Raw genomic sequence first — 16966 nt, forward strand, 5'->3', positions numbered from 1 at the left:
AAAAGCTCAAAGAAATAAAAGGGTTAAGGATAAATTAGTGGCAAACTAATCTGGTGGCAAAACCAGCCAAAACTGCTCTGAGACTATTTCTAGTCTTTATTTCTCTCACTGAGAATGAATATCCGTATGTTTTATTGTGGAAACACTGGCATATTTGGTTATGGGTCCCGTGCCAGCGCCATGGTTCCAGCAGTGGGGCGGGTATCTGCCAGAGCATGAAAGCCATGTACTGTATGACGTTTCTAAGACTGCAAAAATTTAAATTCTGAAACGCACCTGGCCCCGAGGATTTGAAAACCAGTACCTCTCCAACAGCATCTGTTCTTTCTTTCTGCTCCTTCTCTCCTCTCCCCCACCCCCACCAGTCGTTGCCCTGCTCCCATCTGGCTAGGGTCTGGGAGCCATCCCCTTGGGAGAAATCCCTTAACTTCCCATGACAACTCAGGTCACCCCCTCCCCGCCCCCCCACACACAGAGGTGCCCAGCCACCTCCCACGCACTCGCACACCCTCACTCTGTTTTTGTCACGCTCCACGTGCCCTTTGCGCTCTGTGCTTTTTGATAAGGAAGGCGGTTGGGAATGGAGCCGCGCGCCTTGCTGTCTGAGAAGGACTCTGTGTTTTCTCCCAAGGTGTGAGGAGGACGTGGACGAGTGCGAGCGGGAGGAGTGTGAGAACGGGGGCGCCTGCGTCAATGTGTTCGGCTCCTTTGTCTGCAACTGCACGCCTGGCTACGTGGGCCAGTACTGCGGGCTGCGCCCCGTGGTCGTTCCCAACATCCAGGCCGGCCACTCGTACGTGGGCAAGGAGGAGCTCATCGGCATCGCGGTGGTCCTCTTCGTCATCTTCATCCTGGTCATCCTCTTCATCGTCTTCCGCAAGAAGGTCTTCCGCAAGAACTACTCGCGCAACAACATCACGCTGGTGCAGGACCCCGCCACGGCCGCCCTGCTCAACAAGAGCAACGGCATCCCGTTCCGCAACCTGCGGGGCGGCGGGGACGGCCGCAACATCTACCAGGAGGTGGGGCCCCCGCAGGTGCCCGTGCGCCCCATGGCCTACACGCCGTGCTTCCAGAGCGACTCCAGGAGCAACCTGGATAAGATCGTGGACGGGCTGGGCGGCGAGCACCAGGAGATGACCACGTTCCACCCTGAGTCGCCGCGCATCCTGACCGCCAGGCGCGGTGTGGTCGTGTGCAGCGTGGCCCCCAACCTCCCCGCCGTGTCGCCCTGCCGCTCCGACTGCGATTCCATCCGCAAGAATGGCTGGGACGCAGGAACCGACAGTGAGTAGGAAGCCATAGTGCGTCTGTTCATCCCGCTAGGGTCACTGGGGAAGCTGTGGTCTGGCACTGTGGAAGGAAAGCAGGGAAAGGAGAGAGAACCCGCCTGCACAGAGCACTCGTTGTGACCTGTCCTGGAATTGACTGTTCAGAAAAACTGATCTGGTTCTTACCGCATTTACAGATGGGGAAAATGAGGCTCGGAGAGCATGCATAAGGTCCCCAAGGTCACACAGCTAGCAAGAGGCAGCAGAGCGGGTGGGCCAGCCCAGAGCTGTCAGCTCTAAAACCCATGCTCTACTCATAATGGCACACCATTGTTGGTAAAGCAAGCTGTGTAATGACCTAAGTGATAAACAGAAAGCGTGTTCCTCCAGGTCAGAAGAAGAGAGTATTTCTCAGCTTAGGGTGAAGACTTGAGAGGAACAGAGGGATATTTGAAATGGACCATGGTACATTAAAGGTCTGGGGAAAGGTGGAGGGACCCAGACAATGAGAAGACAAGCAAACCGTCTGTTCGGCTGGAATGCACGGTCCATGAAATAAGAGGGTGAACCACAAGGCAGGAAAAGTCCGCTCCAGATAGTGGTATTTCCCTCTCCTTTAGGCCTCATGCAGCAGTATTGTAGCCAAAGGAAAGAGCCACAGGTGCAAAGCCCCTGTGGTGGGAAAGACCTTGACATGTTGAAGAACAGAGAGGAGATCAAGGTAGTTGGGGATTGGTGAGCAACAAGGGAAAGTGAATGCATTTTAATGGCAACATCAGTGCAGGTCTTTAAGCAGGTGAGTGACATGATCGAACTTACATTTTTAAAAGATGGCTCTGGCTGATCCATGGAGACCAGACTAAGAAGGACCAAAGAGGAAAGAAAACAGAGTCAGTTAGCTAGCTTCTGTGAACATCTAATTGAGCGATGGTGATTGTTTCCCCTGCCCTAACACCTGTCAGGATGAAGCTAACGCAAGCTCTGTTGTAACCTATGACTTTTCATCAGGCCAAATGGCCGTATATTTCAGCAGCAGAGATGCCCTGGGAGTAGGAATTTCCAAAGGCTGGGGTTTTAGTACTATGATGCATGTTGGGGTAGAGGGTACAGGGGAGGCTGCTTTCAAATGGAGCTGGAGAGCATATGCAGCCCCAGAGGTAAGGGCATCTTTGTAGAGAAAGGGGGAATTCCTGCTGTGTCTTCAAGCATAAGTAAGATTTGGGTAGGAAACTATTGGAGAGGGCCTTACAGAAGCAGGAAGCAGCTTGATGAGTATAAAGGGCACATGAGGGTTACCTGACAGGTGTCTGGCTGTGTTGTTCAGGAGAAAGGTGAGTCTAGAGATGAAAGTTTGGACATCATCTGCATGCAGGGTGGTTGAATCTCTAGGAGGGGTGAACTCGCTGAGGGAACAAGAACAAAGAAAGGATGGTCAAAATGGGCCTCCAAAAGAATTTGGAGATGCCTACGTGTGGAAGGTGACAGAAGCGAGAGGCCAAGAAGGGACAGAAAACAGAGCAGAGGAAGACGACAGGGCAGCTGTGTGGAAGCCAAGACCACCAATAAGGTTAGCAGGGTTGAGTACTGTGAAACCATCAGGAAAGACACAGCCTTGAAAACACAATATATTGTACCTGACACCTGGAAGATTCTTAGACATCAGAAGATATTTCAGCAAGTCATCAGGACAGAATCCAGAATGCAGATGTTAAGGACGAAGAGATTTGTTGAGAAGACAGAGGCAGCCCACGCCACCATCAATGTATATTGGGTCTCCTTAAAGCCTCACACATGCCCACATGGGCACCCAAGGGGAGGAGTGGAGGGGTGAAATGAGCAGCTTGAGGACAAGGAGCTAGTAAAAAGAGGGGTGAGGACTAGGACCTGGCGCATCCGGACACACAGTCTGTGCTCTTACCAACACCGCTCCTGGGAGCTTTAGCAGGAAAGAGGGAGAGAGACTCCTGATGATCGAGGAGGGGGCTTCTGTTCTTTTTAGGGCTGCCCCAACCACACTATCTGCTGATTCTGCCTCTCTGTGAGACACTCCTGTATTGTCAGTCACTGCCCTTGGATTTTAGTCATTCCCTGTCAAATGATCTGTAGAGTTAGTCTTTAAGAAAACCTCACCAATCCACCAGCTATTAGAAAGGCTCTTTTTTAATTTAACAATGAAGAAAGAGGAGGTTGAATAAAGGAAGTGGGGAAAGAAGTTGCATACACGGCCTTCACCAGGGTGGATCATTTGTTGTTTCCTTCCTAGGGTCCGGGGTTAAGCTGAAGGGCCTCACTCTGTGCTTTTCTGAGGCACACCTTCATATGTTTTTGCGGTGTGGCTGTTGGGGGGCAGATTCTCTCAGGCGTCTCTCTCCACTCACATCAGCTGTTTATCCACCTCATCGTTCTGCTGTGGCTTCAGCATCTGACAGCAGGTGTGGAGCCCCAGTGCCCGATACTGACATCACCTTTTGTGGAAGAAACAGTGATTTCTGCACTCACAAAGAAGGACAACTGCTCCCTCAATCACAAGTCACCGTCTCTTCTTCCCATCGTGTTACGCGATGATTTGAAGGTTTTCCTGGTGACCATTTTTCCTCCACTCGCTTCATAACGTGACAGCTTTATTTACAGAATCTACCTCAGGCCAAAACTCACATTTCCCCCCGAAGTATTGTTGTGTTTTTATTGAGTAGATTCCCTTCTTTGTTAAGCAAGGCAGGGTTAGCCAGCGAGACAATCTCTAGGCTACTAATTCATTTTTTACTTGACAACTTCAAAATATGGGTTGTTTTTATTGCTTCCTTTAGTCCATCAAATAAGAAAATAGCCCTGTAGTGTGTGTGTGTGTGTGTGTGTGTGTGTGTGTGTGTGTGTGTTGTTCAGGCTGTCTTTGCATAGCCAAAAGGAGGAAGTGTGTAGATAAGAGCACGTCCACACTGCTGGCTGCCCCTCTACCACACACAGTGCAGAACCGCCGTCATTCCCAAAACCGATGTGACGCTGCCCTCTAGGAGGCGAAGCTGAGAAAGCCACTTGCTCCCCAGAGATGGAAGTTTGGATGAATGGAATGGCATTCTTGCCTATAAAATATTTATACCCCTATTTTATAAGTAATCTCATTTAACCTGGTGTTGACACCACGTCGGTTCATGTAAATGATTTAAATTAACTCTGAATGGCAAAGAGCAACACAGCCACTTCATCCTGCCTTCAACTCTTCACTTAGTCGCCTCACTTTGAGGAGGGAACAGCCACTTTCAGCTGTCAGCTCTTTGCAAGCTCATTTACCACAGGTTAAGGGTTCCGAATCCATAATGTAAATCACTTGATTGACAGACCTTTGCCCCCAGTGGCACAATCAGTTTTCTATTGTGGAGCTAAATTATTTTCTCGAAGCAAATGAAAGAGCTCTGAGAAGTGAACTCTGGGGGTGGGAAGGCCAGAAATACGCACAAGGTAACCAGTGTCATTTCTGCTTTCTCTCCGGCTGTCCGCAAAGACAAAGGGGTTGATGATCCGGGAGAAGTGACCTGCTTTGCAGGCAGTAATAAAGGCAGCAACTCTGAAGTTCAGTCTCTCAGCTCCTTCCAGTCAGATTCTGGCGACGACAATGGTAAGCAGTCTGTAGATGTGTTCCCCTAGGTGGGTTCTGCCTTCTGTGTGGGCGGTCAGTGGTGACCCGATCATGGACTCGTGAGTGCGTTCATCAGTTCATCAGCGTTTTGGTTGACCCCGCTGTTAGAGGTCATTGCTGAGGGAGGACCTATTGAGCTACAGCTGTGGGCAGGCCAGGGGTCCATATCAGAGGGTGACAAAATTCCCTGACCTCTGATAATGCATCCTCTGACTTTTATTTTTCATAATGGAGCCACCTTATCCCAGATGACACTCTCTAGAAAAGTGTGACTTTTTTTTTTTTTTTAATTTTACTACTGGTGATCTCTTCACTCTTCACTGTATATCCAAACTCCCCATCATGAGAAATTAGTTTAGGAGTAAGACCTCCTTCCCACACACCCTCATTCCATGGAAGTGGCATCCTATTTCACTTGAATTCTCCTGATAATCATCTAGGGTCATGGGTCTTCGGAGTATCTGTGAATACTGTGACTATGGACCAGCTCCTTAGAAAAATGCACATACACCCAATACACCCAATATGTTGCACGAAATTCCATGTGGTGCCTGGACCTCACTGACACTCCAGAGCTGCTACCACTACCTGTTGTGAACTTACATTCACGGAGAGGGTACCACTGGGTTTTCTGAGATGAGGAACCAGCTTTGGAGGATGGCTTGGCCTCTCCGGGCCAGGAGATGAAGCAGAAATGGTCAAAAAGCAGTGAGAGCTCACTATATAGCGGTGAATCAAGAACAATTTCAAATGGTCGTCCTCAGAGACAGTTAGCATTACCGTAGTCTACACCTCACTTCATTTTCCCATAAATAAGCAATTGGCAAAAATTTAATATTTATTAATTAATGTGATCATACAACCCATAAACCCATGCTGAGTTTCTCTTATGTGCTTCACCCTATGCTGGGTATTTTGTACCCAGAAGTACAAGATGAAAACAACATAGTGTTTACCCACCCTCCCACGCAGGTAAATATAGGAACAGGTGAGCTCCAAGGCTATAGAAGCAATCTTAGAAATAAAATAGTCTACTTCCATCACCCTCATCCCCAAATGTCTTCCACTCTAATACCCGGCACTCCTTAGAGGTCCAGAAGCCTAATGTATGTGACTGCTGGGATAACAAACCATAGAACAGTGGATCTCTTCTGACCATCTTCAGAAAGTCAAGGGCACGCCTCCAGATCTGTTTGCCTTTATGCTTACTCTTTCCCTCATCCCAACCAGAAGATAAGTTATTGCTGGTTTGCATTTTTTAAATGTTTATTTATTTTTGAGAAAGGGACAGAGCATGAGTTGGGGAGGGGCAGAGAGAGAGAGGGAGACACAGAATCCAAAGCAGTCTCCAGGCTCTGATCTGTTGGCACATGAACCGTGAGGTAATGACCTGAGCCAAAATCAGACGCTTAACCAAACCCAGGGGCCCCTGGTTTGCATTTTAGAGGGAAGCACCCAAGAACATACAGTTTCCAAACTCCAGGCAGAGCACCGACATGATACCTGGTTGACTATGCTCACGGGCTCTGCTATGTGTGCCCTTAAGCTCACACATTGGGCCTTCCTGCTAACATTCTGGGTTGGTCCGGACTAAAGGGTGTGGCGTTAGGAATTGTCAACAAGTTAATTTTAAGCAGGATCACCTCTCCACGAGCTGCTGCTGTCAGGTGCTAAATCAACCCGTGCAGATCACAGAATTCCCCTTCCCAGATTCTAACTATTTCGGAGGCCAGATACTGACTTCTGTTCATGCTTCACTGGTAGAAGCTGGGCTCTGGGTTGTTCTAGGCTATCAGTGGCATCATGTACAGTGTGAAGCCTTCAGTCCTGCAAAGGTTGTCCTCCGTCACTGGCATTTGCTTTGGAGCAGCATGGCTAACCAACAAATAATTATCCGTGGGAATAGAGAGGTCTTCCCTGGAGAGCCTTGGGGAGTTATTAATGAGAAATTACCATGAGCTTGACGAGCCACTGCCTTCCTAGATTGATTTCGCCGGGCCATGGGGTGTGAATTTATGATCCAGCAATCCCTGCCGATCATGCCTTTCAAAGGACTAGCCCCGGATTTGCTGCTGTTTCCCTTCTGTTCCAAGTAGCCCCAGGACTCCCAGATAAAAGTGTCCGCTGGAGCACTGCCTAATGGACAGACTGGGGAGCCTTTGGGTGTTTGCATGCCACGTCTTTGTTGTTGCCATTGTTGTGAAGAGAAGTTCACTTGTATCTGAAATACGTGACTAACCTGAAACTGTCCTTCCCTTCCCCCCATCTTCTTTTCCTGGCCACAAGCATCCATTGTGACTGTCATTCAGCTTGTCAACAATGTAGTTGACACTATAGAGAATGAAGGTATTTACTTTTTTCTTCAATGGCATTTCTTTGTGTAGAGTTATCCTTTTGGAAATAGGGCTTCCTTGTTACTTGGATCTAGGGGTGATTTTAATCAGCTGGTAACTGAGGGGACACCGGATGTTTCTTTAGAGATTGGAGTGAATTTTACAATTTTGAAGGAAAAAAAATCTAGTTCATAAGTTTTTAAATAGTTGGGGTAGTCTTTTTTTTTTTTTTTTTTTAAATAAAATCCCTTCTAAGAGAAGAGCACCCAATCATCTGGAATCCAGATTGCTACTAAATTCCTTCTTATATTCAACATGTATCCAGTGAGCACCTATTATGAGCTGGAAATACTTAAGGTATCATTCAAAGCTATAATCCTAGGGGGATTGGTTTCAATCAGGTAACTTTTATCAGTGACTTAATACAATTGGGGCCAGGTATAGATGGGATTTATCTTTTTGTTTCCTAAATAACAATGAGGAGAAACAGGAGCATGTTTTTTTGTTTGTTTTTTTTTTAAGTCATCTAAGATGTTCTGTTTTACCCTCTTCACATGGCTTGGATTACCAGGTTTACCTCTTACTTTGTATTTAAACAGTGTCTGTCATGGATCAAGGACAAAACTACAACCGAGGTGACTCTGCCATGACCCCAGCATCACATTTACTTAATGCCTTTTGAATTGCCGAGTTTGTTCTTACTGTGTCCCTTTGCCTCCGTCTTTCCTGTGTTTCTTTGATCTGAATTTTGCATGTTCCAGGTGTCTTGTGTGCTTGGCATCGGGAGGTGAAAGCCCCTCCAGCATCCCACCCCCAGCCTCCCCACTGCGCGTGCGGTTCATCGATGTGCAATGCATCTCCCTGCCTTCTGTGGACCACAGTATGGCCCATGTACCCCTCTCTCTGGGAGCATGCTGCCAGCCTCGCTCTGCATTTAGCGTGTGGAAAGGAAGAGGGAACAGAGGGAGGGGGTGCTGGAACTATGTTTCCTCAGCATGCCCTGGCTGGCCGTCCCTTCTGGCATGGCTGAGTGTGAGGTCTTGCAAAACCAGGCACCATCTCTTACAGTCGCCATCCCCTCATTGCCCCAGGGCCAGAGCATGGCTGGTCCCTCATAGAACCCTTGTAAGGAGCATGCACTTGACCCCCGGCATCTCAGGGTCTCTTGGATGTCAATTGCATGTCAGGTCCCCCCTCTGCTCCTTTCCGAGCCCTGCCCTGGCTCCAGACTGGAGGAAATTAACTGTCACCGCTTTTGTCCCACAGCCTACCACTGGGACACCTCTGACTGGATGCCCGGGGCCCGCCTGTCGGACATAGAGGAAGTGCCCAACTATGAGAACCAGGAGGGAGGGTCTGCACACCAGGGCAGCACTCGGGAGTTGGAGAGCGATTACTACCTGGGCGGCTATGACATCGACAGCGAGTACCCACCCCCCCATGAAGAGGAGTTCCTGAATCAGGACCAGCTGCCCCCTCCCCTGCCAGAGGATTTCCCAGACCAGTACGAGGCCCTGCCCCCTTCCCAGCCCGTCTCACTGGCCAGCACCCTGAGCCCGGACTGCAGGAGACGGCCTCAGTTCCACCCCAGCCAGTATCTCCCTCCCCACCCATTCCCCAACGACACGGATTTGGTGGGCCCGCCTGCCGCCTGTGAATTCAGTACTTTTGCCGTGAGCATGAACCAGGGCGCAGAGACGGCCGGCCCAGCAGACAGCGTGTCTCTATCCTTGCACAATTCCAGAGGCACCTCGTCCTCGGATGTGTCGGCCAGCTGCGGCTTCGACGATTCCGAAGCAGCCATGAGTGACTATGAGAGCGTGGGCGAGCTCAGCCTCGCCAGCCTGCACATTCCTTTTATGGAGACTCAGCACCAGACCCAGGTGTAGACAGCCGCGGGCGCCGTAGCCCTGTCTGTGGCTGAACTGCGGAAGGAGGCTGGCCGGGCTCGGGTCTCCACGGCCTGCAGCCGGAAAGAAACACATTGTTTGCCGCTGGGAACTTCTTCACAAGTCCTGCTGCCACGGGCAAGCTCCACTCCAGCTAGGCAGAAAGAAAGGCTCTGATTGTTTCTTGGGGGTGATGGAGAGCCTTGCAGTAGGTACCTGTGTTCACAGCCAAGACCGGGCACCAAGTTTCTACAGGGCGAATCAACTCCACCCATTGGGTTATACAGCCTATCTTGTATGGCTTTGTGCAGTATTTGGGACCTGGAAAGGGTTACGGCAGAGCCGGCAGTATTAACGACTGGCAAGCAGAAAGAGGCATTGTTGCATGTAATTTTGAGCCAATGGGGGGTGGGGGGTTAAAACAGTAGTTATGATGGTCAGAAAAGTTAGTCTCTTAGGCAAAAGAAAAGAGAAACAAATATTAAATAAATAAAAAAACAGACAAGAAAATGGGCTGAAGCCTTTAAAATCAACTCTATTTTTCTTTAATAAGCTGTCCAATTTTCAGCTATAAAATTAGGTTTGGGTAATATGGTTTGTATGCTTAGTTATTTTTGTTTGTTTGTGTTAAGCATCCAATATAATATAGTTGGGCTTTATGATCTTTGAGAAGGGTATCAGTGGAGGGAAATATGAGGATATGTGGGCTCGCTTTTGTGGGTTGGGGAGAAGGTTAACAGTGTTCACACATTAGAAAGAATGTGATTATCTGTTTTGTGTTTTCCAGAAATATTCCTGGCTCTCGCTACAATTTTAATATTGCTGCAGACATTGGCCTTTGTTCTGAGAATCAGGGAAGAAAAAGAAAAAACAAAAGACAAAACACAAACAAAAGGTGTACTTTAGCGCATTGTTCTCTAGAATGAGAGGTATTCAGAGGTTTAAGCAGAATTCAAATTCAGGAGGAAAAAGGGAAACATCCTTCCAAAGTTTTCAGCTGGATAATCACAATTCTTGCTAATGCAGACAAAAATCTAAGTGTTATCCTAAATTGGTAGCATCCTCACTATAAATGCAATTACGTTTGGAAAAGGAGAAAGTAGATTAGCTCTTGTGTACAAATTATAATAGTGCGTGTGTCTGGGCCTATGTACAAATATGTGCTTGCACTCAATAAGGCTGCTCTTGAGGAAAGCGGGCGCGAAGAGTTTAGGATACAGATCGTGTTGAACACCCTGCCAGCAAGGCAGGTCTTTCACTTTCTCCGATCTCTCCAGTGTCAGAGAAACACAAAATGCCATATTTTGCTCCGGTTCAGTTAACTTTATTTTGGTACCGCCATTTATATTAACTTAAAACAAAACTGTGCTTTTTAAAGAATAATATTTTGTTATCGTTTTCCAGAACTAAACTCTTATTTGAAAAATGTGTAATGCTTGATCACACCCTGGGGTTCTCCTCTCTTCTGACACGTGGGCTTGAGCCATATGAGTTTCCAAAATTGACAGGAGAATCATTCCACCAGAAATAGAATAACCCAGTACTCGAAGCTTAAAGTTACCAAGTTGACGGACTTTCCTCTTTCGCTTCAATCGGATTATGGCCACGTGCACAGTGGCCATGGTAAATAAATGCACATTTGCACTAGCTGCTTCATGAGCAAATCTCTGTGTCCACAGTTTCTGGTGACATATGGCATTGGTGTGTCAATTGTACTGTCCTGAATCCGCGTATCATCCACTCAGACACATCTTTAGTGGCTTCAGTTGTGTTTAGTAGGAGTCAGTGTTGCTGAAGTTCGTTGTAAAAAAAAAAAAAAAAAAAAAAAATTCCTTTCCATTCCCAAGCTTCCTGAGTACATGAGACACTTCACAGATTCCTCGGCTTTTCTCCTCTTCCCGTCTCTTGGTCAGTCCTACTCGTGGAGGCATTATCCACACTGTGGTCTTGAAATAAATGAATTTCACTGACGCTGCTTTGGAGAATAAAGTCTTTGGTATTTTTCTTATAGAAGAAGCACATTTGCAAGAATCGCGGAGAAAACGATGAACTAATGGTCTAGAATAGAATCACCGCTACACTGTTAATAACGCAATGACATAAAAACCATCAAAGTAAAACCAACAATTCATTTCTTGCCCCCAGGAAACATTACAGCGACATTAATGCCGACGGCTCACTACTGCTTACCCAGCATCTCCTCCAGGGAGAATGCCTGACTGACACGGTAATGAAGGAGTAAATAGATCTTAATGCAGTCGTGAAGTCACCCAAGAAAATTGTGCCCACTTTTTGCTCTGGCCTATATAAAATACCTCTTTCTTCAGCATATCTTCCCCTGATTCTCTGCAGCTAAATGTATACCAGACGAGCATGTGTTATGTTGTGATTCATTACCTTTAAACACATGGCATCTTTTCCCTTTGGGGATAACTGGATTTCCCTGTAGGTTACAAAATGGTTTGTAGTTAGGCCAATGTGGAATTAGGTGGGGTGACTGCTGATTCAAAGAGCTGGAAGGGTCCTTAAAATCCCCTTGCCTAACCCCCTTGTTTTATAAAAGAGGAAACATGGCTGGAGAGGCGATGAGACTTGACCGAGCTCACGCAGGAAGTTAAGTAGCTGAACAGGGACTAGAACGCATCATTCTGCCAAGATGCTTTCTATAGAACACTGCTCACCACTAACTTTCCTGGGATATGGTATCTGCCTGCTTCTGTTGACCTCCCACAATCCTGCTTTGGAATACGCTAGAAAAGAGAGTTCATGGAAGCCTTAGGATCTCCTGCTTGCTTGCAGCCCCCCTAGGAAGGATGCAGTTACAGAATTCACACTTTTCTTTGGACATTTATCAAAATGCTGCTTTTACCAAATGAATGTTTTCTAAAGTGAAGCTGGAATGATAATTACAGAATGGAGCTCAGACCAGGCATCAATTATAGTGAAACTTTGATTATAATGTTACCTACTGGATGCATTTTTGTTTTTCTTTTTTCTTCCCCCCTACCAGTCCTGATGTTTGTTCCTGCCCCCTCCACCATGATGAACCACATGGAAAATATGTAAGCCAGGAAATGTCTTTCCCTTTTTTCTAACATGTATGTGCTACCTCCTAGAAGCCATTTTCCATAGCCTGTTGTAGGCACTTTATCTGTATTGCACACATTCTGGTTAGGTTGAAAGCAGCTAATGTCATAGCATTGTCGTAGCAGAAGCGATGGGGCTGTAAAAGATGAGTAATGTACGTGTTCATTTGCTTTCTTCTGCAAGTATTTTGCTGCTGAGTTCCATACCGTGCCAGCTTTCCATTTACTCACGTCCTGCCCATTCGTGAAATGCCATTGTCGAAGACCCAGTAGTAGCAGTAAGAGCAGGTCAAGTCTATGCATTTGAGGTTTACCCTGTCAGACAATCAGTTTGAAGGCCTGGAAAGGGAATTTATGATGCATTCCTGGAACGTGTCTGGAGCCGCCCTTGGGAGTCACCAGCGCAGACTGGGACAAAGCTAGTAAAAGATCTATACCACTGGCCAACTCCTACTTCTTCCCACCCCCACCCCACCCACTGCCCCTGCTAATGCCGTGTCTACATAATCAAAGTCAGGGGACTTGAGAAAAGAGATCACCACAGTGAATCGCACAAGATGCAGAACTCACCTCCCTGGGAACGAATTCAGGAAGATGTAGCATTCGTTTTGCAGGGGCTGTCCAGGTAATTGTCTGTTTTTTCCCCACTTCTGCCCTCCCAGTGCACGGATACTGCTAACGTGGTTAGGCTTTTATGTTTCGTGTTTCTAGTTTCACACCATGAGAAATGGAGGTTCGAAGAGGCCCTACTCCAGAGTCCTCATTTTGTGTGGTCTGTGAGAAGGCGGTTACGTGTTTATGCTGGTTTTTGTCCCGCGACCTTCAACTGCACATTATTCTGGTGGAAATCCACAATGGCTTTAAGCTTCTGGCTGCGTAATTCTAGGGTTTAGAGTCACCATTTGTGGATTTGGCATCAGTTACTATTTAGCCAGCTGGCTAAGAGGTAGGAAAAGAGTAAGATTTTCTTTCCTTATGTAATAATGAAAAGCAATAATTACAAGTATGTAATAATACACAAAGGCCATAATTAGTCTCTTCCAGTGTTGGAGATGCACTGGAGAATCGTACAGTCATTCGAAGCGTGTTGGGACCCATTGGTATGGACCGCAGCACCCTTCCGGCAAACAAATACCTGAATTGCTACTACGTAACAACTCTGAGCCCATACTACTGCATTTGGGGAGGTGACAAACATGTTCAGGAAATGGAAGCAGTTCTTTTTAAGCACTGTATCAGAGAGATTGTCTTGTAAATTTACCTGTTACAAACAGGCTGGTTTGTAAAAGATGTATGTTTTGGTGTTTCAAATGTTTATAAAATTGTATATAATGGTTTCAATTTTCCAGGCTTTTGTAGATACTGTATTTGATGCCTATCAGGATGCTTTAATTTCGGGGGGTCGAATATAATTCTAAGTCACCCATGCTGTTGGTCTGCCACTTTTGAGATAACCACACACACACACACACACACACACACACAGGATTTTAGATTTGCAAATGATGTTTTTTAATCATTTCAAAATGTACTGTAACCTTTCTTTGGTTCTACTGTTTTCATTTAACTTTCTCTGTTTCCAAGAAGATGTTTGTAATTGACATTTTTTAAAACAAGTGTGTTTTGCCCAGTTACTAAATACCTGATTTTTACGTCATTTCAAATTCAGATGAAGTATGTCATTTCTTTACATACACGCACGCGCACTCCCCTGAACTTGCACACACATCACATACCAAACCTTATGCAAAGGGGGAAGCTAGCACTTCAAGTGAATCTTGTCCCTTATGGAAATGGATTGTTTCTGCATATATTGCTGTTGGCAGTATTCAGTCTTGTGTTCTTTTTCTAAAAAAAAAATTTAAAAAAAAAAGAAGAAGAAGAAAGAAAGAAAGCAAAACAAACATCAGCAACAACAAAAAGACGGCCAAAAACAAAAACCACAAAAAAACAACCCAACAGTGTACAGGTTTGTAATTGCCAAAATTTGATGGTTAAAACACGTTTTCAAGTAAAAAAAACAAAAAAATGAAACTAGCAATTGTGTTGACCCTTTTTAAGTGCTTCCTTTTATTCGCCTCCAGTTAATTACTCATGTGGAAACTAGTCATATTTTGCAGGGGATGGTGTTTTCTTCAGACACTTCTTATCTCCAGAGAGACTTCCACTGGTTCTGGGGCACATGTGTTGGGATCCTCTGTAGCGACTTACTGGACACATACCCTGTAGGGATTTTCCCTGGTGAGAAAGAACACAGCCCTGGAGGCTTGGAAAACAAGGGCCATTGAGCCCCACCTCTGCAGAAATACCTCCTAAACACCTCCCCACACCTTCTAGACAGCTTCTCCAGTACTTGTCTCCCTAAACAAAAAGTCAAAAACTTTGGAGCACAATTAGTACTTGAGTTTTCCTCCAAAAAGCTCTTGAAAATTTTCCATACAGAGTAAACATCAAAATATATACAGAAGTTGGGGGATTGGGCAATGAGTTTTTGTTTCTGTTTTGTTTTGTTTTGTTTTTTAGAGCGAGAGACTGGGGGGACAAGAGTGCATGGGCAGGGGGAGGCACAGAGAGAGAGAAAGAGAGAGAGGAAGAACGAATCTTAATGAGGCTCCACGCCCAGACCCAGTGCTGAGTCTGTCATGGGGGGCTCAATCTCAAACGTGAGATCATGACCTGAGCCAAAATCAAGTCGGATGCTTAACGGACTAAGCTGCCCAGGTGCCCCTACAAATTGATACTTTGAAGAGGAAGTGACATTACAAGAAGTTAGCTTGTGAGCAGGAAGGACTCCAGAAGGGGAAGGGCACTCTCTGCCTTGCGTTGGTGGGGCAGGGCTGGGGCCTCCTGGCAGAAGGCCCTGGCTGAACCCCAGCAGCAAAAAGGCCCCTTCCCCAGCCCCAGGGGCTCTCGCTAGATGCTAGAGTGGGTCCTGCCTACACCTGCAGCAAAGTGCCCACCCCGCCCCTACCAGAATCCTGGAGCCACTCTGCAGGGTGGGTCCCAGCTAGGCATCCAGTGTCTCCTTACTGGAAATCCTTACTGTGCTGGCAGAGTTAGGTGTACTGAGATCCTCTGGTTCTTCGTGTACCCCACAGTGGTGCCCAGGAAATACTGAACCACTAACTGGGTAAAAGAAGGGGTGCGGCAGTTTGGTGCACTGGCCACTTCCTCGTTACAAATGCTCCAATCATGGCTGATTTGAAACTACTAAGGTAATGTGAACAGGCTTACAAATTCTCGGGAGGCTAACCAATAGTGGCTCTCACAAGCCAGTATGAGCCAGTCCCAGTTTTTACCTCCCGCTCCCGGACTAGACCATAAGCTTCTTGAGAGCAGAGTCCTGTCTTCACTCTCTTTGTTTCCCAGGTTCCCAGTACAATACTGGCCTTCGCTATTATGTTCTTGCTTGAGAATTTAATCGATGATGTTCCCAGCTGAATCCCCTTGACCTCATAAATCCTCCCTCATTCTGCTGAATTTAGCAACTGCAGTGAGAAGGATTTCAAGACAGACAAGCGTTGAAAATACTCCAAGTCTCCTGCCTTTCAACCCAACAGCACAGTGATATGATCATGACTTGAGCAACAGGAAAATATTCACCTCCTTGCCTTTCATGTGGCTGCCCTTAGCACATGGAGAATCTGTTTACATCTCCATCCATGCCTCAAACAGGACAGAGCAATCCAGACCTGTCTGTTAAGAAATAGCACTGGTCTGTTGGGGAAACGGGAAAAGAAAGACTTTTCATTTCTGTCTTCGTTCTCTGCTGGTTCTTTTTCTGTGGCTGGGTCAGGAGTCCCTAAGACCACTCCCAGTTGTGATGATCCCCAGGACTCAGGACTCAGCATATAGTTGTGCTCACATCTATGAAATATTGCCAACCAGGGGAGCTCATTAGACAGTCTGCCGGCAGTTTTATTGGAGGTTGATGTCACCTGCAGCCTCTGCTGGGATTTGCCAAAATTCCAGACTCCGAGAAGGAATCATACTGAAATAGTGGGGGCCCCGCCAAAAGTTCCAATCCCAGACACCAGCCAAGGGCCAACCTCGTAAGAAGGCCTTTCAGACCATAGCATCAGACCTGCCAGTCCCTGCAGACTCCGTGTGAAATTTCTACCACATGGACACTCCTCTGTGATTTGAGCAAGAGTTATCTTCACCAATCACTAGCTTTGGATAACTGCTAGTTTGGGTCCACAGCAGGGCAGTTTTCCAACCTAGATCTTCATCTTAAAGCATTTGGCCCATTTCTCAAAATTCTTCCATTTATGTCTCCATTCTTTTTTTTTTTTTTTTAAGTAAGCTCCACATGCCCACATGGGGCTCGAACTCATGACCCTAAAATCAAGAGTCACATGTTCTACTGACTAAGCCATCCAGGCACCCCTTGTCTTCATCTTTTTGCTTGTTAAATTCTAATTAATTTTTATCCAATTATACCTGTTTCATACTGTTTTTAATAAAGAAGATTTGGAACAGCCTAAATATCAAACAATAAATGATAACTTGGAACAAACTGGCATAAAAACTAAAACAGCCTAACAAACCAAGCAGGAACAAGTGGCTTAAAAATAGAAAATTTTAGAACAAATTTTTAGTGTTTCTTTCATTGTTTGCACTGCCCTTCCTTCCTTCATTCCTTCCCTCTTTCCTTCCTTCCTTCCTCTTGCTCCAAACCAGTGCAAGTTCATTACATAAACAAGAAAATGAAGACAGGGAAAGAAGGGCATGAAGAGCCCCTCTAGATGTC

General features: G+C 46.4%; 1 protein-coding gene across 1 annotated transcript in view; it reads left to right on the forward strand.

Annotated features, from left to right (window-relative positions):
• FAT3 (FAT atypical cadherin 3) overlaps positions 1–14236 on the forward strand; it is a 61324-nt gene extending 47088 nt beyond the window's left edge. The window contains exons 9-11 of the mRNA XM_049640755.1: positions 632–1287; positions 4771–4884; positions 8505–14236. Of these exons, the coding sequence (XP_049496712.1) occupies positions 632–1287; positions 4771–4884; positions 8505–9127 (1393 nt within the window). The 3' untranslated portion in view covers positions 9128–14236. The remainder of the gene's footprint in view (positions 1–631; positions 1288–4770; positions 4885–8504) is intronic.
• Positions 14237–16966: the final 2730 nt, after the last annotated feature.

Source organism: Panthera uncia, chromosome D1, assembly GCF_023721935.1.
Source record: "Panthera uncia isolate 11264 chromosome D1, Puncia_PCG_1.0, whole genome shotgun sequence".
NCBI lineage: Eukaryota > Metazoa > Chordata > Mammalia > Carnivora > Felidae > Panthera > Panthera uncia.